Source organism: Salmo trutta, chromosome 10, assembly GCF_901001165.1.
Source record: "Salmo trutta chromosome 10, fSalTru1.1, whole genome shotgun sequence".
NCBI lineage: Eukaryota > Metazoa > Chordata > Actinopteri > Salmoniformes > Salmonidae > Salmo > Salmo trutta.
The window spans coordinates 42,720,000-42,747,321 of NC_042966.1; the positions used below are offsets into that span (position 1 = coordinate 42,720,000).

The 27,322-nt window shown below is 40.8% G+C and overlaps 1 protein-coding gene across 2 annotated transcripts in view; it reads left to right on the forward strand.

The window, feature by feature from the left end:
* LOC115201744 (cAMP and cAMP-inhibited cGMP 3',5'-cyclic phosphodiesterase 10A-like) overlaps positions 1-27,322 on the forward strand; it is a 155,822-nt gene that overhangs the window by 100,207 nt on the left and 28,293 nt on the right. For both annotated transcript variants that reach the window (XM_029765611.1, XM_029765612.1), the window contains exons 5-12: positions 2,216-2,265; positions 4,683-4,823; positions 5,100-5,261; positions 6,849-6,899; positions 7,582-7,640; positions 13,416-13,467; positions 17,396-17,538; positions 19,663-19,755. In XM_029765611.1, the coding sequence (XP_029621471.1) occupies positions 2,216-2,265; positions 4,683-4,823; positions 5,100-5,261; positions 6,849-6,899; positions 7,582-7,640; positions 13,416-13,467; positions 17,396-17,538; positions 19,663-19,755 (751 nt within the window). The remainder of the gene's footprint in view (positions 1-2,215; positions 2,266-4,682; positions 4,824-5,099; positions 5,262-6,848; positions 6,900-7,581; positions 7,641-13,415; positions 13,468-17,395; positions 17,539-19,662; positions 19,756-27,322) is intronic.

Sequence of the window (27,322 nt, forward strand, 5' to 3'; positions counted from 1 at the left end):
ACAGTTTATCCTGGTCCCAGATCTGTTTGTTATCTTCATGACATCTCATACTGAAGACAGTTTATCCTGGTCCCAGATCTGTTTGTTATCTTCATGACATCTCATACTGAAGACAGTTTATCCTGGTCCCAGATCTGTTTGTTATCTTCATGACATCTCATACTGAAGACAGTTTATCCTGGTCCCAGATCTGTTTGTTATCTTCATGACATCTCATACTGAAGACAGTTTATCCAGGTCCCAGATCTGTTTGTTATCTTGCCAACTACAATGGTCCATTTTTGGTCACGTTTGGCATGGCAACAGCCTTAGGAGTTTGCTATACAGCACAAACAGATCTGGGACCAGGCTAAGCTGACACTAACCATACCATAGAAATACAATGTATAGAACGGACATCCCCATTCAAGTCAATTGTGGCATAATGGGTGGACTGGCGGCCATTACCCATTGAAGATAACAAAGGTTAAGACAACGGGATTCTAATATTCCATAATACTTTGCAACGGCGCTGGTCCCAGATTTGTGACGACGTTGTCTCAGTCTGTATATTTTCGACCTAAAGCAAGAAGTAAAAGCAGGAAGTAAAAGCAGGAAGCCTAGCCTACCGGTTAAGAGAGTGTTAGGCCAGTAACCTAAAAGGTTGCTTGTTCAAATTCCCGAGCTGAAATTCCTTTCCCGAACTGTAATATCTTATGTTTCACCGAGTCGTGGGTTAACGACGACATTAAGAACATACAGCTGGCTGATTATACACTCTATCGGCAGGACAGAACAGCAGCCTCTGGTAAGACACGGGGCGGGGGCCTATGCACTTATGTAAACAACAGCTGGTGCACAATATCTAAGGAAGTCTCGAGGTTTTGCTCACTGAGGTAGAGTATCTCATGATAAGCTGTAGACCACACTATCTACCAAGAGAGTTTTCATCAGTTTGCTGGCACTAAGACCGTACTCAATGAGCTGTATACCGCCATAAGCAAACAGGAAACCGCTCATCCAGAGGCGGCGCTCCTAGTGGCCTTGGACTTTAATGCAGGGAAACTTAAATCAGTTTTACCTAATTTCTATCAGCATGTTAAATGTGCAACCAGAGGGAAAAAAATTCTGGTCACATTTTACAGCATCCATAGGAGTTGGCTAGACAGCACAAAGGCTAAGCTGTCACTAACCATACTGCATGTTATATCATTAACAGCCTGCTCCCATTGCTAGCCATTCAATCTCTCTTCAGTCCCTCCCCATACCATTTGCCATGGTTTGGTTGATGACCCATATTTCACGTAGCTTAGAAGTCTACTGGGACCATGGTGCATCATGATGCTGTGTCTAGTGTCCCTGTCTGTGGCAGAGCTCTGTTTGTGTGTGTGTGTGTGTGTGTGTGTGTGTGTGTGTGTGTGTGTGTGTGTGTGTGTGTGTGTGTGTGTGTGTGTGTGTGTGTGTGTGTGTGTGTTTTGTGTTCTGTGTGTGTGTGTGTGTTCTGTGTGTGTGTTCTGTGTTTCTGTGTGTGTGTTTTGTGTGTGTGTTCTGTTTTTCTGAGTGTGTGTGTGTGTGTGTGTGTGTGTGTGTGTGTGTTTTGTGTTCTGTGTGTTTTGTGTGTGTGTTCTGTTTTTCTGAGTGTGTGTTTTGTGTGTGTGTGTGTGTGTGTGTGTGTGTGTGTGTGTGTGTGTGTGTGTGTGTGTGTGTGTGTGTGTATGTGTGTGTGTATGTGTGTGTGTGTGTGTGTGTGTGTGTGTGTGTGTGTGTGTATGTGTGTGTGTGTGTGTGTGTGTGTGTGTATGTTTGTGTGTGTGTATGTGTGTGTATGTGTGTGTGTGTGTGTGTGTGTGTGTGTGTGTGTGTGTGTGTGTGTGTGTGTGTATGTGTGTGTGTGTGTGTGTGTGTGTGTGTGTGTGTGTGTGTGTGTGTGTATGTATGTGTGTGTGTGTGTGTGTGTGTGTGTGTGTGTGGACGGGCGTGCTGGTGGAAGACTGTGACATTGCCGCAGTGCCCTGATGAGGCGTGAGAGGATTGGATGTGACAGTCTGTGCACTGCTCGCCCTGCGCTCCACCACGTAACACACACACACACACACACACACACACACACACACACACACACACACACACACACACACACACACACACACACACACACACACAGCAGATACTGTACACCACACCATCTGTGTAACCACAGATGGTAACTTTTCTCTTATCTCTTGTCTTTAATCAGCCACAAAAGCAGATGGATTTGCCCTTTATTTCATGGGAGAATGTAACAATGTAAGTGAACCCACATACAATATATTCTGGAGATGAGCACAGATCAGCTACTCTGAGCTCCACTGATATAGTCTATAGTGAGTGATGAGTGTTAAAGCCCCAATCCTTAATTAATGAAGAATTTACAATGCACTATATACAGCGCCTTGCAAAAGTATTCATCCCCCTTGGCATTTTTTCCTATTTTGTTGCATTACAACCTGTAATTTAAATGGATTTTTATTTGGATTTCATGTAATGGACATAAACATAATAGTCCAAATTGGTGAAGTGAAATGATAAAAAAAAACACAAAAAAATGGGAAAGTGTATGTATTCACCCCCTTTGCTATGAAGCCCTTCAATAAGATCTGGTGCAACCAATTACCTTCAGAAACTTTGAACATCCCACGGAGCACCATTAAATCCATTATTAAAAAATGGAAAGAATATGGCACCACAACAAACCTGCCAAGAGACGCCCACGAAAACTCACAGACCAGGCAAGGAGGGCATTAATCAGAGGTGCAACAAAGAGACCAAAGATAACCCTGAAGGAGTTGCAAAGCTCCACAGCGGAGATTGGAGTATCTGTCCATAGGACCACTTTAAGTCGTACACTCCACAGAGCTGGGCTTTACGGAAGAGAGGCCAGAAAAAAGCCCTTGCTTAAAGAAAAAAATAAGTGTGTTTGCCAAAAGGCATGTGGGAGACTCCCCAAACATATTGAAGAAGGTACTCTGGTCAGATGAGACTAAAATTAAGCTTTTTGGCCATCAAGGAAAACGCTATGTCTGGCGCAAACCCAACACATCTCGTCACCCCGAGAACACCATCCCCACAGTGAAGCATGGTGGTGGCAGCATTATGCTGTGTGGATGTTTTTAATCGTCAGGGACTGGGAAACTAGTCAGAATTGAAGGAATGATGGATGGCGCTAATTACAGGGAAATTCTTGAGGGAAACCTGTTTCAGTCTTCCAGAGATTTGAGACTGGGATGGAGGTTCGCCTTCCAGCAGGACAATGACCCTAAGCATACTGCTAAAGCAACACTTGACTAGTTTAAGGGGAAACATTTAAATGTCTTGGAATGGCCTAATCAAAGCCCAGACCTCAATCTAATCGAGAATCTGTGGTATGACTTAAAGATTGCTGTACACCAACAGAACCCATCTAACTTGAAGGAGCTGGAGCAGTTTTGCCCTGAAGAATGGGCAAAAATACCAGTGGCTAGATGTGCCAAGCTTATAGAGACATACCCCAAGAGACTTGCAGCTGTAATTGCTGCAAAAGGTGACTCTACAAAGTATTGACTTTGGGGGGGTGAATAGTTATGCACGCTCAAGTTATTTTTTGTTGTTGTCTTTTCTTGTTTGTTTCTCAATAAAAAATATTTGGCATCTTCAAAGTGGTAGGCATGTTGTGTAAATCAAATGATTCAAACCCCCAAAAAATCTATTTTAATTCCAGGTTGTAAGGCAACATAATAGGAAAAATGCCAAGGGGGTGAATACTTTTGCAAGCCACTCTATTCTCAATGATAAATGTGTGTACATCATTAATTGAAATGAAAATATTACAGATTGCACATTTAAGTGAGTCATTGAGTGCATCCCGTATCTCGTCTCAGAATTTGTGTTAGTTAATATGTTAATGACAAACATGATGTATAGAAAGTGATTGAGTGTATCCATGTTTCCTCTCTCTCTCTCTCTCTGGTCCTTCCTGATTGAGTGTATCCATGTTCATCTCTCTCTGGTCCTTCCTGATTGAGTGTATCCATGTTCATCTCTCTCTCTCTGTGGTCCTTCCTGATTGAGTGTATCCATGTTCATCTCTCTCTGGTCCTTCCTGATTGAGTGTATCCATGTTCATCTCTCTCTCTCTCTGTGGTCCTTCCTGATTGAGTATATCCATGTTCATCTCTCTCTCTCTCTGGTCCTTCCTGATTGAGTGTATCCATGTTCATCTCTCTCTCTCTGTGGTCCTTCCTGATTGAGTGTATCCATGTTCATCTCTCTCTCTCTCTGGTCCTTCCTGATTGAGTGTATCCATGTTCATCTCTCTCTCTCTCTGGTCCTTCCTGATTGAGTGTATCCATGTTCATCTCTCTCTCTGTGGTCCTTCCTGATTGAGTGTATCCATGTTCATCTCTCTCTGGTCCTTCCTGATTGAGTGTATCCATGTTCATCTCTCTCTCTCTCTGGTCCTTCCTGATTGAGTGTATCCATGTTCATCTCTCTCTCTCTGTGGTCCTTCCTGATTGAGTGTATCCATGTTCATCTCTCTCTCTCTCTGGTCCTTCCTGATTGAGTGTATCCCATGTTCATCTCTCTCTGGTCCTTCCTGATTGAGTATATCCATGTTCATCTCTCTCTCTCTGGTCCTTCCTGATTGAGTGTATCCATGTTCATCTCTCTCTATGGTCTCTCGTCAGAGTGTGTGTTTGTTTAAACCGACGGTGGCTGAGGACGGTCCTCCCACCCTCATCCCAGCTGGCCCGATCACGTTTGGAACCACCATCGCCGCACACGTGGCCACAACACGCAAAACACTGCTAGTAGAGGACATCACAGGGGTGAGATTCAGCATATTATAAACATGCCTAACCCTAACCCAAAAAACCCTAATCCTAATGCAGGATAAATCAAACGTTCCAAAGTATTTGGTTATATTTCAAATGCTTTGACCTCATAACCCCTGTGACCTCATAACGTCTGTGTGTGTGCAGGATATTCAGGGATTCATGTTCACTCTGTCCTTTACCTTCTCATCCTCACCACCCTTTAACCCTTGCCCCTTGACCCTTGACCCTTAGATTCTAATCTCTCTCTCTCTCTCTCTCTCTCTCCAGGACCAGCGTTTCCCAGAAGGCACAGGTCAGGATTCAGACTCAGGGATTCATGTTCACTCTGTCCTGTGCCTCCCCATCCTCACGGCCATTGGTGACCTCATAGCTATCCTGGAGCTGCATCGGCACTGGGGCAACGAGCCCTTCAATACCAGCAACCAGGAGGTACAAGCACACATGCACGCATAAACACACACGCACAGACACACTAACACGAACACATGCAGGCATGCACACACAGACACAAACAAAAAACACACACACACACACCAAGCCTGTCTGTGTAAACAGAGCGTATGACTGTCGAGGGCTAGGCAATGCCTTCCTGTAATAGCGCCATTAGGAGGTCATAAAGAGAGCAGCAGGGAGTCCCTGAGGATCAGACCAAGGTTTTCTAAGGTAGCCTAGTGGTTAGAAAGTTGAGCCAGTACCCAAAAGGTTGCTGGTTTGAATCCCCGTGCCGATGAGGTAAAAATCTGTCGTTCTGCCCCTGAGCAAGGCTGTTAACCCACTGTTCCCTGGGCGCCGACGTGGATGTCGATTAAGGCAGTCCCCCGCACCTCTCTGATTCAGAAGGGTTGGGTTAAATGAGGAAGACACATTTTCAGTTGAATGCATTCAGTTGTACAACTGACTAGGTATCCCCCCTTTCCATTAGTTCATAAGGAGAGCAGCAGTTAGTCCCTGAAGACTCTGCTATTAGCTGCTAATGAGCCAATCAGAGACATGTAGACATGTATAGATGGCAGGCACTGAGGGGTTAAGTATTAGATTATCCAGTGGGACAAGATGGTTGTAATGACTTTATAAGAACGTCAACGTATTCTCATTGTAATGACATCTTTTCAACCAGTTTTGCCTACTGGGATATTACGTAGCAGGCATTATTCAGAGAGTGCATTAGGTTGGATAAAAACACAGGATGAGGAAACACATGGGATACTGAGAATAGTCATTATATGATAAATGTTACCCATATTCATGTGTGTCACGGGTGTCGTTGTGTAGAGATGACTAAAACGCAGCGGGAATGTGGATGTTCATCTTTATATTTATTAAATAAAGAGAACACGAAAAAACAACAAAACAAAGAACGTCAGACGACAGTTTTACAGGCTATACGCAGCAGTGCAAAATACAACTACCCACAAAAACCCCAGGTGAAAACAAGCTCCTAATATATGAATCCCAATCAGGAACAACAACGTACAGCTGTTCCTGATCGGGAGCCACACAGACAACAAAGAAATAGACAAACCAGAATACCATAGAAAACCAAAACCAGAACATATACTAAAACCCCGGAATACATAAACCAAACACCCCTTAAATACTACACACACAACCCGAACCATATGAAACAAATACCCTTCTGCCACGTCCTGACCAAACTAAAATACAAATACTCCCTCTACTGGTCAGGACGTGACAATGTGATAGTTTGCTTTATGTGTATATTAATAAATATCCCTAAATATGTCAAATTTAAACATGTTCTTTTTAAACATTTTTTTACTGTAATTATTTTTTTACTTCTTGCTTGTAGAACTTGAGACTTTTATTTAAAAAATTATAATTTTTTAAATGCTAAATGTTGATGATGCTATGTGTTTTTAATCTATCTGCCCAGGGACTATAGATGAAAACTAGCCATCTGGCTAAATCTGGCACATTTACAGAAATGTTCATTGATATGCATTGTCCCTTTTTCAATTAAATAAATAAATAAAAATGATTTTCTCTTTTTTTAAGGTTGCAACGGCGAGTTTAGCTTGGGCATCTGTAGCTATTCACCAAGTACAGGTGAGCATTGAACTTGGTATTTCATCAGACAGTTAAAGAAATGTTTCCGTATGTGATGTCTCACGTGTATTTGGTTACAAATGCTTGGTAACACACTCTTGATAAATGCTTGGTAACACACTCTTGATAAATGCTTTGATAACACTCTTGATAAATGCTTGGTAACACACTCTTGATAAATGCTTGGTAACACACTCTTGATAAATGCTTGGTAACACACTCTTGATAAATGCTTGGTAACACACTCTTGATAAATGTTTGGTAACACACTCTTGATAAATGCTTGGTAACACACTCTTGATAAATGCTTGGTAACACACTCTTGATAAATGCTTGAAAACACACTCTTGATAAATGCTTGATTAACACTCTTGATAAATGCTTGGTAACACACTTTTGATAAATGCTTGGTAACACACTTTTGATAAATGCTTGGTAACACACTCTTGATAAATGCTTGGTAACACACTCTTGATAAATGCTTGGTAACACACTTGATGAAATGCATGACTAACACTCTTGATAAATGCTTGGTAACACACTCTTGATAAATGCATGACTAACACTCTTGATAAATGCTTGGTAACACACTCTTGATAAATGCTATAACTAACTGTTAGCATGCCATCGTTGACGTTAGTTTGAAAGCTGAACATCCGATGTGTTGTTTTTGTATCCCCAGGTGTGCAGAGGCCTAGCCAAACAGACTGAGCTCAATGACTTTCTACTAGAAGTGTCAAAGTAAGATTGTCTCAATGACTTCCTACTAGAAGTGTCAAAGTAAGATTGTCTCAATTACTTTTCCTACTAGAATTGTCAAAGTAAGATTGTCTCAATGACCTTTCCTACTAGAAGTGTCAAAGTAAGATTGTCTCAATGACTTTTCCCACTAGAAGTGTTAAAGTAAGTGCCACTTCTGTCTTGTAGTAGCAGGCACATATACAGTTGTCGGATTTTAACTCGATCACTCTTTTTGTCGCGGAGAATTTTCCTGCTGCTTCAAATTGAGCAGTTGTCTTTCTCTCTGTGGGGGGGGGGGGGGTCATCAGAGTTAAAACCTACAGGAGGGTATCTCTCCAGGAACAGGGTTGGAGTTAAAACCTACAGGATGGTTTCTCTCCAGGAACAGGGTTGGAGTTAAAACCTTCAGAACGGTATCTCTCCAGGAACAGGGTTGGAGTTAAAACCTACAGAACGGTATCTCTCCAGGAACAGGATTGGAGTTAAAACCTACAGAACGGTATCTCTCCAGGAACAGGGTTGGAGTTAAAACCTACAGAACGGTATCTCTCCAGGAACAGGATTGGAGTTAAAACCTACAGAACGGTATCTCTCCAGGAACAGGATTGGAGTTAAAACCTACAGGACGGTATCTCTCCAGGAACAGGATTGGAGTTAAAACCTACAGAACGGTATCTCTCCAGGAACAGGGTTGGAGTTAAAACCTACAGAACGGTATCTCTCCAGGAACAGGATTGGAGTTAAAACCTACAGGACGGTATCTCTCCAGGAACAGGATTGGAGAGCCCTGATCTACAGTATATATTATCGAAAAAGTGACCACCTTAAGGTTTCTAGGGAACCTAAGGTTACAAATCAACTGTCAAAATTGAGTTTGATCGTGGCCTGGTGTGGTCTAGTGGTTAAGGCTGCTGCCTTCAGCGTGCACGTACAGGCCGTTGGCGTCGGTTCGATTGCGGCCCATGCCCTTCTGGCACAAATTACTCCACCCCCCCATTGACTTGATTTAGTTACACATTTCAAATATGGACAGTCCAGGGATACACCCACTGGTCTAGGGGTGGGGGGCACGAGCTTTGGGAGGGCTGGCATCCCAGATAGCATAGAACACATCATAAGCCATGACATTGTTTTTGAATTACAGGAAATTAGCTCTAAAACAACGACCGTTTCTCTCAGCCAAAATGTTTCTCTCTGACCCACGGCATATACTGGCTCGGACCTGGCACACGAAACTGAGTAAATGCTTTATTTCAGTTGTACGGAATGCTTGTCAAAATAGATAAATCGCTTTTGGTCTGTTCAAAAAGTTGTTTTCCGATGATAATACCACCCAGAGGGCCAACATATCTTGAAAGAATTTGTTTGCAAGCAGGACTAAGGTAACACCGACATCGTCTTTTAGGGAGCGGTCATGAAGGTAACCAATAATGGTAGCTATTGAGATCTGCTGTGCGTGTGAATTTTAGCTCGTATTGACGGTTTAACATCAGCTGGCAATAATCTACTGCCATCGATGGTTGCAATAGGCCACTTTTTATTTGATTTATATTCCAATAGTCTACATTCTGTAGGCTACCTGCTAGCCTATCCGTTGTCACATAAGGAAAGGTGTAAAAACCTCTAATAGGCTACTGTATGTGTCTCCCTGGCTGAGTTGATGTGCTGATTTGGGCCATCAGTTGATTGAACAGCTTGTCAAACAGCTGATTTCACTATCCCCACTCCTGCAATTCATGCCAACCCTGTCTCATGAGATAATCATTTGTCATTATCATTTCAAGAATCTGTCACTTTGCCGCAACCATGTGTTAATGTTACAATCCTCCTACTGCTAAATGGCATGTTATTAGGACTAAATCCTCCCACTGCTAAATGGTCAATAATTAGGACTAAATCCTCCCACTGCTAAATGGCATGTTATTAGGACTAACTCCTCCCACTGCTAAATGGCATGTTATTAGGACTAAATCCTCCCACTGCTAAATGGCATGTTATTAGGACTAAATCCTCCCACTGCTAAATGGCATATTATTAGGACTAAATCCTCCCACTGCTAAATGGCATGTTATTAGGACTAAATCCTCCCACTGCTAAATGGTAAATATATTAGGACTAAATCCTCCCACTGCTAAATGGCATGTTATTAGGACTAAATCCTCCCACTGCTAAATGGCATGTTATTAGGACTAAATCCTCCCACTGTTATATGGCATATTATTAGGACTAAATCCTCCCACTGCTAAATGGTAAATTATTAGGACTAAATACTCCCACTGCTAATGGCATGTTATTAGGACAAAATCCTCCCACTGCTAAATGGCATATTATTAGGACTAAATCCTCCCACTGCTAAATGGCATATTATTAGGACTAAATCCTCCCACTGCTAAATGGTCAATAATTAGGACTAAATCCTCCCACTGCTAAATGGCATGTTATTAGGACTAACTCCTCCCACTGCTAAATGGCATGTTATTAGGACTAAATCCTCCCACTGCTAAATGGCATGTTATTAGGACTAAATCCTCCCACTGCTAAATGGCATATTATTAGGACTAAATCCTCCCACTGCTAAATGGCATGTTATTAGGACTAAATCCTCCCACTGCTAAATGGTAAATATATTAGGACTAAATCCTCCCACTGCTAAATGGTAAATATATTAGGACTAAATCCTCCCACTGCTAAATGGCATGTTATTAGGACCAAATCCTCCCACTGCTAAATGGCATGTTATTAGGACTAAATCCTCCCACTGTTATATGGCATATTATTAGGACTAAATCCTCCCACTGCTAAATGGTAAATTATTAGGACTAAATACTCCCACTGCTAATGGCATGTTATTAGGACAAAATCCTCCCACTGCTAAATGGCATATTATTAGGACTAAATCCTCCCACTGCTAAATGGCATATTATTAGGACTAAATCCTCCCACTGCTAAATGGCATGTTATTCGGCCTAAATCCTCCCACTGCTAAATGGTAAATTATTAGGACTAAATCATCCCACTGCTAAATGGCATATTATTAGGACTAGCCTATATCGTCATCACACTGTATGATCATTGTATTATATAAGCCTATTATTATTCTTTCTTAAAAGGTATTTTTTGAAGAAGTAGGGCAGTACCACTCTTTTTGCAATTTAGGAGCTTTTATTGAAGAGATGGAACGGTGGGGGAGGGGGAGTCCAAGGGCAATGGACTGGAATCAAACTCATGCCGACTCTGGCATAATGTGTGTCTGGGATCGGCAGCTGTTAACACTGGACCACACAGACGCTGATGCCACCCATCATTTCTTATGTCTATCTCTTGCCTTGAACATACAGTATAATAAAATAATAGATTTGTCCCTGGAGAAAAATACATCTACCCCCCTTACAAATATTGACAATTATAATTCACATAAGAATTCACACGAAACGCGCTGTAGCCTCCCACTGCTAAATGGCATGTTATTAGGACTAAATCCTCCCACTGCTAAATGGCATGTTATTAGGACTAAATCCTCCCACTGCTAAATGGCATGTTATTAGGACTAAATCCTCCCACTGCTAAATGGCATGTTATTAGGACTAAATCCTCCCACTGCTAAATGGCACGTTATTAGGACTAAATCCTCCCACTGCTAAATGGCATGTTATTAGGACTAAATCCTCCCACTGCTAAATGGCATGTTATTAGGACTAAATCCTCCCACTGCTAAATGGCATGTTATTAGGACTAAATCCTCCCACTGCAAAATGGTAAATTATTAGGACTAAATACTCCCACTGCTAAATGGTAAATTATTAGGACTAAATCCTCCCACTGCTAAATGGCATGTTATTAGGACTAAATCCTCCCAATGCTAAATGGCATATTATTAGGACTAAATTCTCCCACTGCTAAGGGGAGATGCCCAGTGGACCTGCAGTCTGAGCATAGCCTGCGTAGGCTATGAACACAACGAGTCTGATGGAACAGATAAGAACGCTCGGCTTGAAATGTTTGATCAACTATTATTTCTTCACATTATAAAGCGCAGCGACGCGCGGTAATACGTGTAAATGTTCCAAAATACAGGTAGAGGGAATCCACCAGTCTAATGCGCACCACACATGCCACTAGATTCATATGACAGAGATGGAAATTAATATCTGTTTTAAAAATTCAGAAAGCAGGGTTCGATCTAAAAACATTTGGATGTGAATGTCTGGCTCAGTTGACAGCAACGCTCATCTATTTCAGTAGGCCTAGTCTACTAACTAGCCTATTAAATCACTGTCCTGCACAAATCAATGAACCGTCATCCAGCTTCACGGTTCGAAAGAGGCGCGTAATTCCAATGCATATATAGGCCGACAGTATGCAACGTCCAATCACGGATAGGCCTACAATCCTATATATTTAAGATTAATACCCCTCCAGTCCTGATGCTTTTTTTAAAAGCGCTGTTGGGTCCACCATTGTCAACGGACTTGCCTAGTTAAATAAAGGTTAAGAACAAAGTCTTATTTACGATGACAGCCTACCACCGGCCAAACCCGGACGACGCTGGGCCAATTGTGCGCCGCCCTATGGGACTCCCAACCACTGCCAGTTGTGATACATCCTGGATTCGAACCAGGGTGTCTGTAGTGACGCCTCTAGCACTGAGATGCAGTGCCTGAGACCGCTGCGCCACTCAGGAGCTATTGGACAGGTATAAATTCTACAAATTGCTGTTTTGGTCATGGGGTGGGGGCATTCCAATGAGTTGGGTCCGGGCCTGTTGGAACCGAATCTGTAGTATTTATACCCAGCTTAAGGTACAATGTCGGTACGGTACTGTTTTGTATAGCCTACAAACACAATATTTAATATTCATTCAAATCCTCCTGCTGGAGGATTATTTTAATTTTACCAATTATCTATACCCTTATCAATCATCAATACCCTTATCAATCATCAATACCCTTATCAATCATCAATACCCTTATCATTCATCAATACCCTTATCGATCATCAATACCCTTATCGATCATCAATACCCGTATCAATCATCAATACCCTTATCAGTAATCATTACCCTGATCAATCATCTATACCCTTATCAATCATACCCTTATCATAGATACCCTTATCGATCATCATTACCCTGATCAATCATCTATACCCTTATCAGTAATCATTACCCTTATCGATCATCAATACCCTTATCAATCATACCTTTATCATAGATACCCTTATCAATCATCAGTACCCTTATAATTTATATCCTTATTGTACCCATATCAATCATCAATACACTTATCAATCATCAATACCCTTATCAATCATACCCTTATCATAGATACCTTTATCAATCATCAATACCCTTATCATGTATACCCTAATCAATTATCAATACCCTTATCAATCATCTATACCCTTATCAATCATCTATACCCTAATCAATCATCAATACCCTAATCAATCATCAATACCCTAATCAATCATCAATACCCTAATCAATCATCAATACCCTTATCAATCATCTATACCCTTATCAATCATCTATACCCTAATCAATCATCAATACCCTAATCAATCATCAATACCCTTATCAATCATCAATACCCTTACCAATTATCTATACCCTAATCAATCATCAATACCCTAATCCATCATCTATACCCTAATCAATCATCAATACCCTAATCCATCATCTATACCCTAATCCATCATCAATACCCTAATCCATCATCTATACCCTAATCCATCATCAATACCCTTAGTTTATCATTCTCTCTCTTTCTCCAACAGAACGTACTTTGACAACATTGTGGCAATAGATTCTCTACTTGAACATATAATGGTACGTTTTTGTTTGTTTGTTTGTGTCTATTTCGTATTTTGTCTATTTTGTGTTTGTTTCTATTTGTTTGTGATGCATGCTATTTTAGGGAAGGGACTACCACTTCCAAGTGTCTGGCCCAAGTCCATGAGAGTTGTCTAGAATGTGTATGAGGACAGTGGACGTGTGTCGTGTTGTGGTGACATACTGTACTGCGTACTGTGTATTGTATTGTCATGTGCCGCTCGTGTCGCCTCAGTTCATACGTCTCATATCCTGTTTTTAATAGTTTTTACCCGACAATTTATGTAACTTCAACTTGCATTGCCTTGCTAACATCTACTGTTTAAAAGACCTTTCTGAATCGATTTATGATTCCACCGAACCCTGGAGCGAATCAGGTAACACTTTACAATAATGTTCCATTTGTAAAAGGTTTATAAAGGGTTTGTAATTATGTTATTAACGGTTATTTTATCATTTGTAAATGCATTATAAACAATTTAATATATGGGTTATAATAATTAGGTCAAACTAGTTCGATAGTCAGTCAGTGCTTGCCAAATAGTGAGCCTCTTTTTACCTCCAGCTATTAAGCATTTATAAATGCACTTACAAATGCATATAATATTGAACACTTAATGCATAGTTAAACAATTGTTATTTTCTCACTTTTGGGTGTGATGCAGAAATGGTTTGTTTTCAGACCAATGGTTAACTCCCATGATGCCCCACGTTTGAAACCCAGATGATGCATTCCAGGAATAAAGGCCTCATCTGAAGATCTCAAGTCATATTATTGGTGTGGTTCGCTGGTTCCGGAAGTTTTGCTGAATGATTTAGCAGGCTGCTCAGCTATCTAAGTAGCTAGCTAGCTCATGTTAGCTAGCACCTCTGTCCTAGTTAGCTAGTAAACTTTAGCTAGCTAGCTAGCTAGCTTTAGGTAAAACCTCAAATGTATTTTTTTTATATAGAAATTCTGCTATACGATTTAGTACAAGATACTCTTGGGTGTAAGAATCGACGCTGGAGACGAGAAGCAAGTACAGGGAGTGAACATTTAATGATTTATCTGGACATGGAACAGGACAGGACAGCATCTGAACATGAACACATAATGACATTAATGCTGACACGGGGAACAAACCGGGGAGCAGACAGTTACGGGGATATCAACAAAGGGAAGGAGTCCAGATGAGTCCAATGAGCGCTGCTGCGTGTAATGATGGTGACAGGTGTGAGTAATGAAGGGCAGCCAGGCGCCCTTGAGCACCAGAGAGGGTGAGTAGGAGCAGGCATGACACTTTGGCATGATATAGTTAGCTAGCTAAGTAAAACATGTTTGCTGGCTCGTTAGGTTCGCTAGCTAGCTGGCAAACTTTAGCTGCCAGCTAGCTAGTTAATATCGACATGACAGAATTTCCATGCAAGTTGTTTAGCTAGCTTTTTTGGATTAGCACGCTAGCTAGCTAGTTATCTAACTTTTTGTCTCTAACTAGGTAGTTGGTAAGTTAGCTAGTTAGCCTCCTTTGTCAGCACACTAGTGGTTCCAATTTTAAGACTAACACATACTAGCTAGCTAACTACCTAGTGTGTTATTCTGATAAATAGCTAACCCCTTTAATCTGTGGTAGCTAGCTATTAGTGTTAGCAAGTAATGTTAAACACAAGCTAGCTATTATTATTATTATTATTATTATTATTATTATTATTATTATTATTATTAGCTAGCAGTGGATAACATGACTAGCTAAACCTAAATGGTATAAATGATGATAATGGTGATAATATAGTTTTGTATAGCTGGAGTGTCTATGCTAAGTTGTCAATTCCTCTTCTCTCCCACAGATTGCCATACGGTCATAGGCTCCAGGATCAAATCAAATGTATTTATAAAGCCCTTCTTACATCAGCTGATATCTCAAAGTGCTGTACAGAAACCCAGCCTAAAACCCCAAACAGCAAGCAATGCAGGTGTAGAAGCACGGAGGGGAAAATGCTTAACATGAAAAGAAACATGAGACCCTACGTTATATTGTAAATAGTTAATCATTTGTCAATTTCTATTCCGACTTGTAATATTAAAAAGGGGAGAAAAATACCCCCTCTGAATTAGCTAGACTACTCACTATACCAATGATAGGCTACAGATTTGAGTCACTGCAATTAACATGTTTTCCCAATGTATTCTTACGTTAAATTACATTTTATTCTTATTATGTATTACATGCTTGAGGAGATTATATGCTGTTATAAATGTTTGCAACTCATTAATTAATGGCCAGAAGATTCCCAGTTATTTTTTAGAAGTTATAAATATTAGTAGGCCTAACTCATTAATAAATAGTAATCCGTTATACATGTTGGTAACTCATTTGTTAATTTGACACTTTTTCCACTTATAAATGTTGATAACTCAGTTATAAATATTTATAGGACTGTCACTTTAAAATAAGGTATACTTTTAGAAGTTATATGTGTAGGTAAATCATTTATAGATGATTTGAGAGTTCCCTCAGAGTTTAGACATAGTTATAGGCAGTGTTGGGTCCACATCACTGCATTCATGAGAGCAGATCCAACACTATGTTAATTAAACCATGTTCATGCAATGAATGGTGGGTATGAAGATCAAAACATTCAACGTTATGAGAGGATACCTCCTCCACTGTTTCACCAACCAAAGATATTACGGTTACCATTTCACACCACAGCGTTCACCATACATGGACTATCACAGAGAAGTGGTAAGTGTGTTGATATAATTTGGTAAGGGGGTCATAGGTTAGGAATGATGATTGAATAACATCCTGGTTATAAAGTTGGCCAATGGGCATCAGGGTTTCAAAGGTGGGTCAAGACGCATCATGAAAACCAACCTCCTACCTGCCTCCCCTCTCTGTCAGTTACTGGCCCAACGCTCTAACCACTAGTCTACCTGCCTCCCTTCCTTCTCTGTCAGTTACTGGCCCAACCCTCTAACCACTAGGCTACCTGCCTCCCTTCCTTCTCTGTCAGTTACTGGCCCAACCCTCTAACCACTAGTCTACCTGCCTCCCTTCTCTGTCAGTTACTGGCCCAACCCTCTAACCACTAGTCTACCTGCCTCCCTTTCTTCTCTATCAGTTACTGGCCCAACCCTCTAACCACTAGTCTACCTGCCTCCCTTCCTTCTCTGTCAGTTACTGGCCCAACCCTCTAACCACTAGTCTACCTGCCTCCCTTCCTTCTCTGTCAGTTACTGGCCCAACCCTCTAACCACTAGTCTACCTGCCTCCCTTCTCTGTCAGTTACTGGCCCAACCCTCTAACCACTAGTCTACCTGCCTCCCTTCCTTCTCTGTCAGTTACTGGCCCAATCCTCTAACCACTAGTCTACCTGCCTCCCTTCTCTGTCAGTTACTGGCCCAACCCTCTAACCACTAGTCTACCTGCCTCCCTTCCTTCTCTGTCAGTTACTGGCCCAACCCTCTAACCACTAGGTTACCTGCCTCCCTTCCTTCTCTGTCAGTTACTGGCCCAACCCTCTAACCACTAGGCTACCTGCCTCCCTTCCTTCTCTGTCAGTTACTGGCCCAACCCTCTAACCACTAGTCTACCTGCCTCCCTTCCTTCTCTGTCAGTTACTGGCCCAACCCTCTAACCACTAGTATACCTGCCTCCCTTCCTTCTCTGTCAGTTACTGGCCCAACCCTCTAACCACTAGTCTACCTGCCTCCCTATTAAATAATCGTTAAGAATGTATTTAGAACCCCTTTTAGAACCCCTTAACAAATGGAACCTTATTGTAAAGTGTTACCGTGAATCCTAACTTCCACTTTATGTCAACTGCTCATTTAGTAATGGGTTGATATCAATGGGAAGGGAAGTTACAATTCGCCCCTGTCTCTGTGTGACCATGTCTTTCTGTGTGCCGTACTGATGCGTTTTATCATGGTGCTCTGTTTCAGATATATGCAAAAAACCTGGTGAATGCAGATAGATGTGCACTATTCCAGGTGGACCACAATAACAATGAACTGTACTCAGACCTGTTTGACATCGGGGAGGAGAACGAAGGCAAACCTGTCTTCAGGAAAACCAAAGAGATTAGGTAAGGGTTATGATTGATACTTTTACTGCTTATCTGACTGATTCTCTGAAGGGTTGACTTGTGATCATGTGAACGATTCTCTGATGGGTTATATTGGATTTATTAGTGATCATGTGAACGATTCTCTGATGGGTTATATTGGATTTATTAGTGATCATGTGAACGATTCTCTGATGGGTTATATTGGATTTATTAGTGATCATGTGAACGATTCTCTGATGGTTTATATTGGATTTATTAGTGATCATGTGAATGATTCTCTGACGGCTATGTTGAATTGACTAGTGATCATGTGAATGATTCTCTGGTGGCAGCAGAGCAGTTGTAACCATAGAACTAGAATCCCTAGAACAAAGAAGCTGGAATCCTAGAACAGGGGAACTAGAATCCCTAGATCAGGGAAACCACAATCGCAGAACAGGGAATTTAGAATCCCCAGAACAGGGAAACTAGAATAATAGAACAGGGGAACTAGAATCCATGGAACAGGGAAACTATAAATCATAGAAGATGGAAACTAGAATCCCTAGAACAGATAAACTGGAACCTCTAGAACAGGGGAACTAAAATCCCTAGAACAGGGAACTAGAATTTCTAGAACAGGGTGACTAGAATCCTAGAACAGGGAAACTAGAATCCCTCGAAGAGGGAAACTGAATATCCTAGAACAGGGAAACTGCAATCCCTACAACAGGGAAATTAGAATCCTAGAGCGTGGAAATTAGAATCCTAGAACGTGGAAACTAGATTCCTAGAACAGGGGAACTAGAATCCCTAAAACAGAGAAACTAGAATCCTAGAACAGGGAAACTAGAATCATAGAACAGAGAAACTAGAATCTGTAGAACAGGGAATCTAGAATCATAGAATATGGAAACTAGAATCCTGGAATAGGGAAACTAGAATTCCTAGAACAGGGAAACTGCAATCCTAAAACAGGGAAATTAGAATCCTAGGTCACAGAAACTAAACTCGCTAGATCAGGGGAACTAGATTCCTAGAACAGGGGAACTAGAATCTGTAGAACAGGGAATCTAGAATCATAGAATATGGAAACTAGAATCCTGGAATAGGGAATTTAGAATCCCTAGAACAGGGAAACTGAATTCTAGAACAGGGAAAATAGAATCCCTTCCTACAGAAACTAAAATCGCTAGAACAGGGAAACTAGAATACTAGAACAGGGAAATTACAATGGGGAAAATAGAATCCCTAGAAGAGGGAAACTGGAATCCTAGAACAGGGAAACTGGAATCCTAGAACAGGGAAACTGGAATCCCTACAACAGGGAAACTAGATTCCTAGAATGTGGAAATTAGAATCATAGAATAGAGAAACTAGAATCCTAGAACAGGGGAACTAGAATCCCTAAAATAGTGAAACTAGAATCCCAGAACAGAAAAACTAGAATCATAGAACAGAGAAACTAGAACCCTAGAACAGGGAAAATAGAATCCCTAGAATAGAGATGTAGAATCCCTAGAACAGGGAAACTACAATCACTAGAACAGGGAAACTACAATCACTAGAACAGGGAAGTAGATTATCTAGAAGGGTCCCCTGGAATCCTAGAGCAGGGAAGTATAATTTTTAGAACAGGGAAACTAGAATCCTATCATCCTGGAATGAGAAAAATGGAATCCCTAGAACAGGAATGTAGATTATCTAGAAGGGTAAACTAGAATCCTAGAACAGGGAAGAGGAATTCTTAGAACATGGAAACTGAAATCCTAGAACAGGGAAACTAGAATCCCTACAACAGGGAAACTAGAATTCTAGAACAGGGAAACTGGAATCCCAAGAACCGGGAAACTATCGTCCAAGAATGGGAAGAATAGAATCCCTAGAACAGGGAAGTAGAATCCCTAGAACAGGGAAACTAGAATCCTAGAACAGGGGAAGTAGAATCTCTAGAACAGGGAAACTAGAATTCTAGAACAGGGAAACTAGAATCCCTAGAACAGGGAAACTGGAATCCTAGAACAGGGGAAGTAGAATCCCTAGAACAGGGAAACTAGAATCCTAGAACAGGGGAAGTAGAATTCTTAGAACAGAAATGTCCATTCACCAATTCTATTTGTATGGTTGTAACCTCCAGCGCTCTTGTGTCCTCTCCTCGTCCAGGTTTTCTATAGAGAAAGGTATAGCGGGCCAAGTAGCACGGACGGGGGAGGTCCTTAACATCCCAGACGCCTATGCAGACCCACGCTTTAACAGGTGAAACTCCTATTTTACCCTGGCTGAGTCTGAACTGGCATCCTATCCACAGGTTGCACATTTCGTCACAACATTGTTTTGAACGCTCGTTTTAGGACTGATGCCCATCTGAGCCTTCCACTCGATGTGGTCTCAATAGGTGGTGATGAAGATGTATTCAAAAGTGCACTACTGTGACTTGGAAACATGATGACATTTCCAAAGGAGGCAAATAATTAGCAGGACAAGCTTTTATGATTTAAAAAAAATAATATATATTTAACCTTTATTTAACTATGCAAGTCAGTTAAGAACAAATTCTTATTTACAATGACGGCCTACCACGGCCAAACCCGGACGACGCTGGGCCAATTGTGCGACGCCCTATGGGACTCCCAATCACGGCCGGATGTGATACAGCCAGGAATCGAACCAGGGTCTGTAGTGACGCCTCTATCACTGAGATGCAGTACCTTAGACCGCTGCGCCACTGCGGTCTAAGGCACCTCTAACACTTTAGATGCAGTATAACGTTAGCTGGCTAGCTAAGATTTGAAGGGAGAGCACCAACATTTTAGCAAGCTAATGTTAAAATTGTTAGCTATGTCTGACTATCTTTGCTAGCACATGGCAACATTGGCATCTCTCTAAAGTAAAATGTATGACTTCATAATGATAGCAAAGTTGTTTTCTACTAATTATTTGTCTATTTCAGTAATGTCATCATATTTCAAGGCCACTAAACTGTAATTTTTGACAAAACAGTCATTAGCCCACGTTCAGAAATAATGAGCATTAATCATCAGTGGGAAGTCAATATGCTGCGGCATCAGTAGAACGTTGACAACAATGGCAACGATGTAACGGAGGTGCAACCCATGAATATTATACACTACTTTTAAATAGATCTATATGGGCCCTGGTCAAAAGGAGTGCACTATATAGTGGATAGGATGCCATCTACTTTATGTGTGTCGTTTCCATTAGACCTGGATGTATTTAATTAACACTCGGAGCAGACCTGGGATAACTAGAGTTTCATTTCCTGAGTCAGCAAACACAATAGACCTGTATGTGTTTACCGTAAATAGTCCGGAAATTACGGTAATTAACACTCGGAGCAGACCTGGGATAACTAGAGTTTTAACTACGCTTTGTGGAAAGTATTTTTACAAATATTTACTTTGGAGGTGACTACAACTATTTGAATACAGACCCCCCCCAAAATACTGCTTTTAAAACTATTTGAGTACAGATCTGAGAAAGCAACTTCTTTTCTGTAACTATTGGATTGGCTGCCTTCAACTAATAGCAAGGCTTTATCTGGAACTGCATGTTGAATATAGAAATAGAATGAATAGAGCCCGATCTCCTATACTATTCCCATCTATCTGACGGTCATATTTAATCTACACAATACATTTCTATCTGAACGTTCTGTAAATGGACAAGGTGTACATAATCAAAGTCAAATCAATTACCAATGATATTTTGCACAGATACACTGCCTTGCAAAAGTATTGACCCTTTGGATTTCTTTGCACTTTATTGTGTTACGAAGTGCGATTTAAATTGATTTAATTGTCTTTTTTTTGTCAACAATCTACACAAATTACTCCTTAATGTCAAAGTGGAAGAAAATGTCTTTTTTTTTATTAATACAAAATAAATAACAAAAATATAGTCGTTGCATAAGTATTCAACTCCCTGAGTCAATACATGTTAGAAGCCCCTTTGGCATTGATTACAGCTGTGAGTCTTTCTGGGTAAGTCTATAAAAGCTTTCCACACCTGGATTCTACAATATTTGCTCATTATTCTTTTAAAAATTCTTCAAGCTCTGTCAAGTTTGTTGTTGATCATTGCTAGACAGCCATTTTCAAGTCTTGCTATAGATTTTCAAGCAGATTTAAGTCAAAACTGTAACTTGGCCACTCAAGAACATTCACTGTCTTCTTGGTATGCGACAGTGTAGATTTGGCCTTGTGTTGTAGGTTATTGTTCTGCTGAAAGGTGAATTGCTCTCCCAGTCTGGTTTAAAGCAGACTGAAGCAGATTTGACTCTAGGGTTTTGCCTGTGCTTAGCTCCATCCCGTTTCTTTTTATCCTGAAAAACTCCCCAATATTTGCCCATGTCAAGCATACCCATACCATGATGCGGCCACCACCATGCTTGAAAATAAGGAGGCAGTTACTCAGTGATGTGTTGTGTTGGATTTGCCCCAAACATGAGGCTTTGCATTTAGGCCAAAAAGTGAATTCCTTTGAGGTGATTTTCCTTCAGTATTACTTTAGTGCCTTGTTGCATACAAGATGCATGTTTGGGAATATTTTTATTCTGTATATTTGAATACTTCTTTTCACTCTGTCATTTAGGTCATTATTGTGGAGTCACTACAATGTTGTTGATCCATCCTCAGTTTTTCTCCCGTCACAGCCTTTAAACTCTGTAACTGTTTTAAAATCACCAATGGTCTCATCGTTAAATAAAGGTTAAATGAAAAAAAAGTTTAATTCCTGTCCTGGAGCTCAGTTAAGAAGGACGACTGTGTCTTTGATGTGTCTGGGTAGTTTAACACATAATCCACAGCATATTTATTAATCCAACCACATTGTCCCATTTCAAAAAGGCTTTACGACGAAAGCATAACATTAGATTATGTTAGGACAGCACCGAGACAAGAAAAACCACACAGCCATTTTCCAAGCAAGGAGAGGCGTCACAAAAACCAGAAATACAGATAAAATGAATCACTAACCATCTTCATCAGATGGCACTCATAGGACTTCATGTTACACAATACATGTATGTTTTGCTCGATAAAGTTCATATTTATATCCAAAACCCCCATTTTACATTGGGGTTCAGAAATGTTTTGCCTACCAAAACTTCCGGTGAATGAGCACATCAATTTACAGAAATACTCATCATAAACGTTGATAAAATATTCAACAGTTATTCAAATAATTATAGATACACTTCTCCTTAATGCAACCGCTGTGTCAGATTTCAAAAAAGCTTTACGGCGAAAGCAAATTTTGCAATAATCTGAGTACAGCGCTCAGATATCAAACAAGCCATACAGATACCAGCCATTTTGGAGTCAACAGAAATGACAAAAATTACTCATCTACTTCCAGGATTCTCTCCCTATTCACAGTAGAAGCATGAAACAATGTTCTAAAGACTGTTGACATCTAGTGGAAGCCTTAGGAAGTGCAAAATGAACCCTAAGTCACTGTATACTGGATAGGCAATCACTTGAAAAACTACAAACCTCAGATTTCCACACTTCCTGGTTGGATTTTTTCTCAGGTTTTTGCCTGCCATATGAGTTCTGTTATACTCACAGACATCATTCTAACAGTTTTAGGAACTTCAGAGTATTTCCTATCCAAATATACTAATAATATGCATATCCTACCTTCTGAGTCTGAGTAGCAGGCAGTTTACTACGGGCACGCCTTTCATCCGGACGTCAAAATACTGCCCCCTACCCAAGAGAAGTTAACTTGACCATGCTTAAATAGATATTCAATGTCTGATTTGTTATTGTTACCCATCTACCAATCACAGCCCTTCTTTGAGGTAGAAAGCTCCCTTTGATGTTAGATCTGTGCTTGAAATTCAAGTACTTGACTGAGGGAGGGACCTTACAGATAGTTGTATGTATGTGGGTCATAGGAAGGGGGAGTCATAAATAAGTCCTGTCAACCACTATTATTTCACACAGAGTGAGTCCATTTAATTTATTATGTAATTTGTTAAGCTCCTGAACTAATTTAGCCTAAATAAAGGGGCTGAATATGCAACGATTATATTTGACTAATTCGTTTTTTTTCTTCCACTTTGACATTACAGAGTATTTTGTGTAGATTGTTGACTAAAAATTACAATTACATCCATTTTAATCCCATTTTGTAACACAATAAAATGTGAATAAATCCATGGGGGTCTGAATACTTTTGCCCTGTTATAACTACTGTATGACTCTTTCAACATGCCACTGAAAAAGGTAGAAAACTGTCATTCATATATGATACCTGAAAATACTGCAGAGTAATTCAAAGACAATTGCAAACAACAAGTTGAATGCTTACACAGCAAATCCTCCAGTGTTATTAAAAATAACACTGACAGTGTTAAATCAACACTGAAATTGTGGAGTCTGTTGGCCCGTATAGACACACTTCTTACATGCTGACCAGACCGTCTGCGTGTGCCATCGCACGCGTGCTGATTTTGTCCAGCCCAACACCAAAAGCGATCAGGACACGCAGGTTGAAATATCAAAACAAACTCTGAACCAATTATATTAATTTGGGGACAGGTCGAAAAGCATTAAACATTTATGTCTATTTAGCTAGCTTGCTGTTGCTAGCTAATTTGTGCTGGGATATAAACATTGGGTTGTTATTTTACCTGAAATGCACAAGGTCCTCTACTCCGACAATTAATCCTCAGATAAAAGGATAAATCTAGTTAGTTTCTAGTCATCTCTCCTCCTTCCTTCAGGCTTCTTTTTCTTCTGCTTCTTCTTCTTTGTACTTTATATGTCGGCTGGCAACCAACTTTAAGGTGCATTACCACCACCAACTGGACTGGAGTGTGGACCTCAGTTCATCTTTCAATCACCCACGTGGGTATATGCTCCTATAAACCAATGAGGAGATGGCACGTGGGTATATACTCCTATAAACCAATGAGGAGATGGCACGTGGGTATATGCTCCTATAAACCAATGAGGAGATGGCACGTGGGTATATGCTCCTATAAACCAATGAGGAGATGGCACGTGGGTATATGCTCCTATAAACCAATGAGGAGATGGCACGTGGGTATATGCTCCTATAAACCAATGAGGAGATGGGAGAGGAAGGACTTGAAGCACATCGAGTGTTACAAATAGAACCAAGTTGTATTTTAGCGGCCAGCTATGCAGATGCTTGCGAGCAGTGTGGGTGCAATGATAGAATAACATGTATGTGTACATTTAGTTTGCAACGCTCGCGCACGTGACGTGTCCAGTCTGGCCAGCATGTTACTCTTCCTGGGGTTTATTATGGATCCCCGTTAGTTCCTGCCAAGGCAGCAGCTACTCTTCCTGGGGTTTATTATGGATCCCCGTTAGTTCCTGCCGAGGCAGCAGCTACTCTTCCTGGGGTTTATTATGGATCCCCATTAGTTCCTGCCGAGGCAGCAGCTACTCTTCCTGGGGTTTATTATGGATCCCCATTAGTTCCTGCCGAGGCAGCAGCTACTCTTCCTGGGGTTTATTATGGATCCCCGTTAGTTCCTGCCGAGGCAGCAGCTACTCTTCCTGGGGTTTATTATGGATCCCCATTAGTTCCTGTCAAGGCAGCAGCTACTCTTCCAGGGGTCTGAATACATTAAGGCATTTACATCACACTTAAAACAAAATATAAAACAGTACATCATAAAACATTATTGCACCACTACGTATTTACAGTACAACATGTATAATACCACCATACAACAATATTACAATGTACATATATGTGTGTAGACTGCGTGTGCTAGTGTGTGTGTGCGTATGCGTGTGTCTGTACCTCTGTGTGCGTGTGTGTCTCTTCACAGTCTCCGCTGTTCCATAAGGTGTATTTTTATCTGTTTTTTTTAATCAGATTTTACTGCTTGCATCAATTACCTGATGTGGAATAGAGTTCAATAAATCAATCAAATGTATTTATAAAGCCCTTCTTACATCTACATAGAGCCATGTAGTGCTGTGTGCCTCCCATAGTCTGTTCTGGACTTGGGGACTGTGAAGAGACTTCTGGTAGCATGTCTTGTAGGGTATGGATGGGTGTCTGAGCTCTGTGCCAGTAGTTTAAAACTGACAGCTCAGTGGATTCAGCATGTCAACACTTCTTACCAAAACAAGTAGTGATGAAGTCAATCTCTCATCGACTTTGAGCCATTAAAGATTGACATGCATATCATTAATGTTAGCTGTCTGTGTACATTTACAGGCCATCCGTGCTGCCCTGTTCTGAGACAATTGCAAGTCCCTTTTTATGGCACCTGACCACACGACTGAACAGTAGTCCAGGTGCGACAAAACTAGGGCCTGTAGGACCTGCCTTATTGATAGTGTTGTTAAGAAGGTAGAAACTAGGGCCTGTAGGACCTGCCTTGTTGATAGTGTTGTTAAGGTAGAAACTAGAGCCTGTAGGACCTGCCTTGTTGATAGTGTTGTTAAGAAGGTAGAAACTAGGGCCTGTAGGACCTGCCTTGTTGATAGTGTTGTTGAGAAGGTAGAAACTAGGGCCTGTAGGACCTGCCTTGTTGATAGTGTTGTTAAGAAGGTAGAAACTAGGGCCTGTAGGACCTGCCTTGTTGATAGTGTTGTTAAGAAGGCAGAGCAGCGCCTTATCATGGACAGACTTCTCTCCATCTTAGCTACTGTTGTATCAATATGTTTTGACCATGAAAGTTTATAATCCAGGGTTTCTCCAAGCAGTGTAGTCACCTCAACTTGCTCAATTTTCCACATTATTAGTTGGACCAGTAAACTGAGCCACAGGGAAATATACGTGTTATGTCATTTTGAAGCTGCAAAAGTGGTCTATTCTAATGTTGAGGTGATTCCATGTCCCTTACATATTTAATTCTAGCTATAAGGGGGGTACTACTACTAAACTGTATGTTGTAAGATTCATATCTAAAAGCCCTCCAAACCATGTGCTTATGATCATATATTTAGACTAATTACAACTTACTGTTGTAGTTTTTGGTTCTTCATGAAATACAGTATTCGGCAGCCATCAAATACATATTTTTTTAAATTTTTTTTGTTTATTTTCAAATAACTGTCATATATTCAAAATACTTTTCAAATATTAGTTGATTTTCTGAGACACGTATTTGAATTTAAAATAAACGAGTTGCCTTTTAGTGTAAACTCTATATAAACTATATTTGACTTTCTTGAGTATTTGAAAAGTTGGTATTTTAAATAAACCTCAAAATACAACTATGTTATGCCCAGGTCTGCCTCAGAGTAGTCAGGTGCTAGCCTGCTCCCAGATCTGTTTGTGCTGTCTTGCCAAATCCTATGGTCACCGCCTGGTATGACAACTGCTCGGCATCTGACCATAAGGTACCACAGAGGGTAGTGCGTACGGCCCAGTACATCACTGGGGCCAAGCTTCCTGCCATCCAGGATCTATATACCAGGCGGTGTCAGAGGAAGGCCCCCCCAAAAAATTGTCAAAGACTCCAGTCACCCAAGTTAGAGACTGTTCTCTCTGCTACCGCACGGCAAGCGGTACCGGAGTGCTTCTTAACACCTTTTACCCCCCCAAGCTATAAGACTGCTGAACAATTAATCATACGGCCACCGCACTATTTACATTAACAACCCCCCCATTTTGTTTTTACACTGCTGCTACTCACTGTTTATTATCTATGCACAGTCGCTTTACAAATTACCTCTACTAACCTGTACCCCCTCACAATGACTCGGTACCGGTACCCCCTGTATTTAGCCTCGTTATTGTTATGTCATTTTCTTGTGTACATTTTTGATTAGATTTTTTTTACTTTTGTTTATTTTGTAAATAC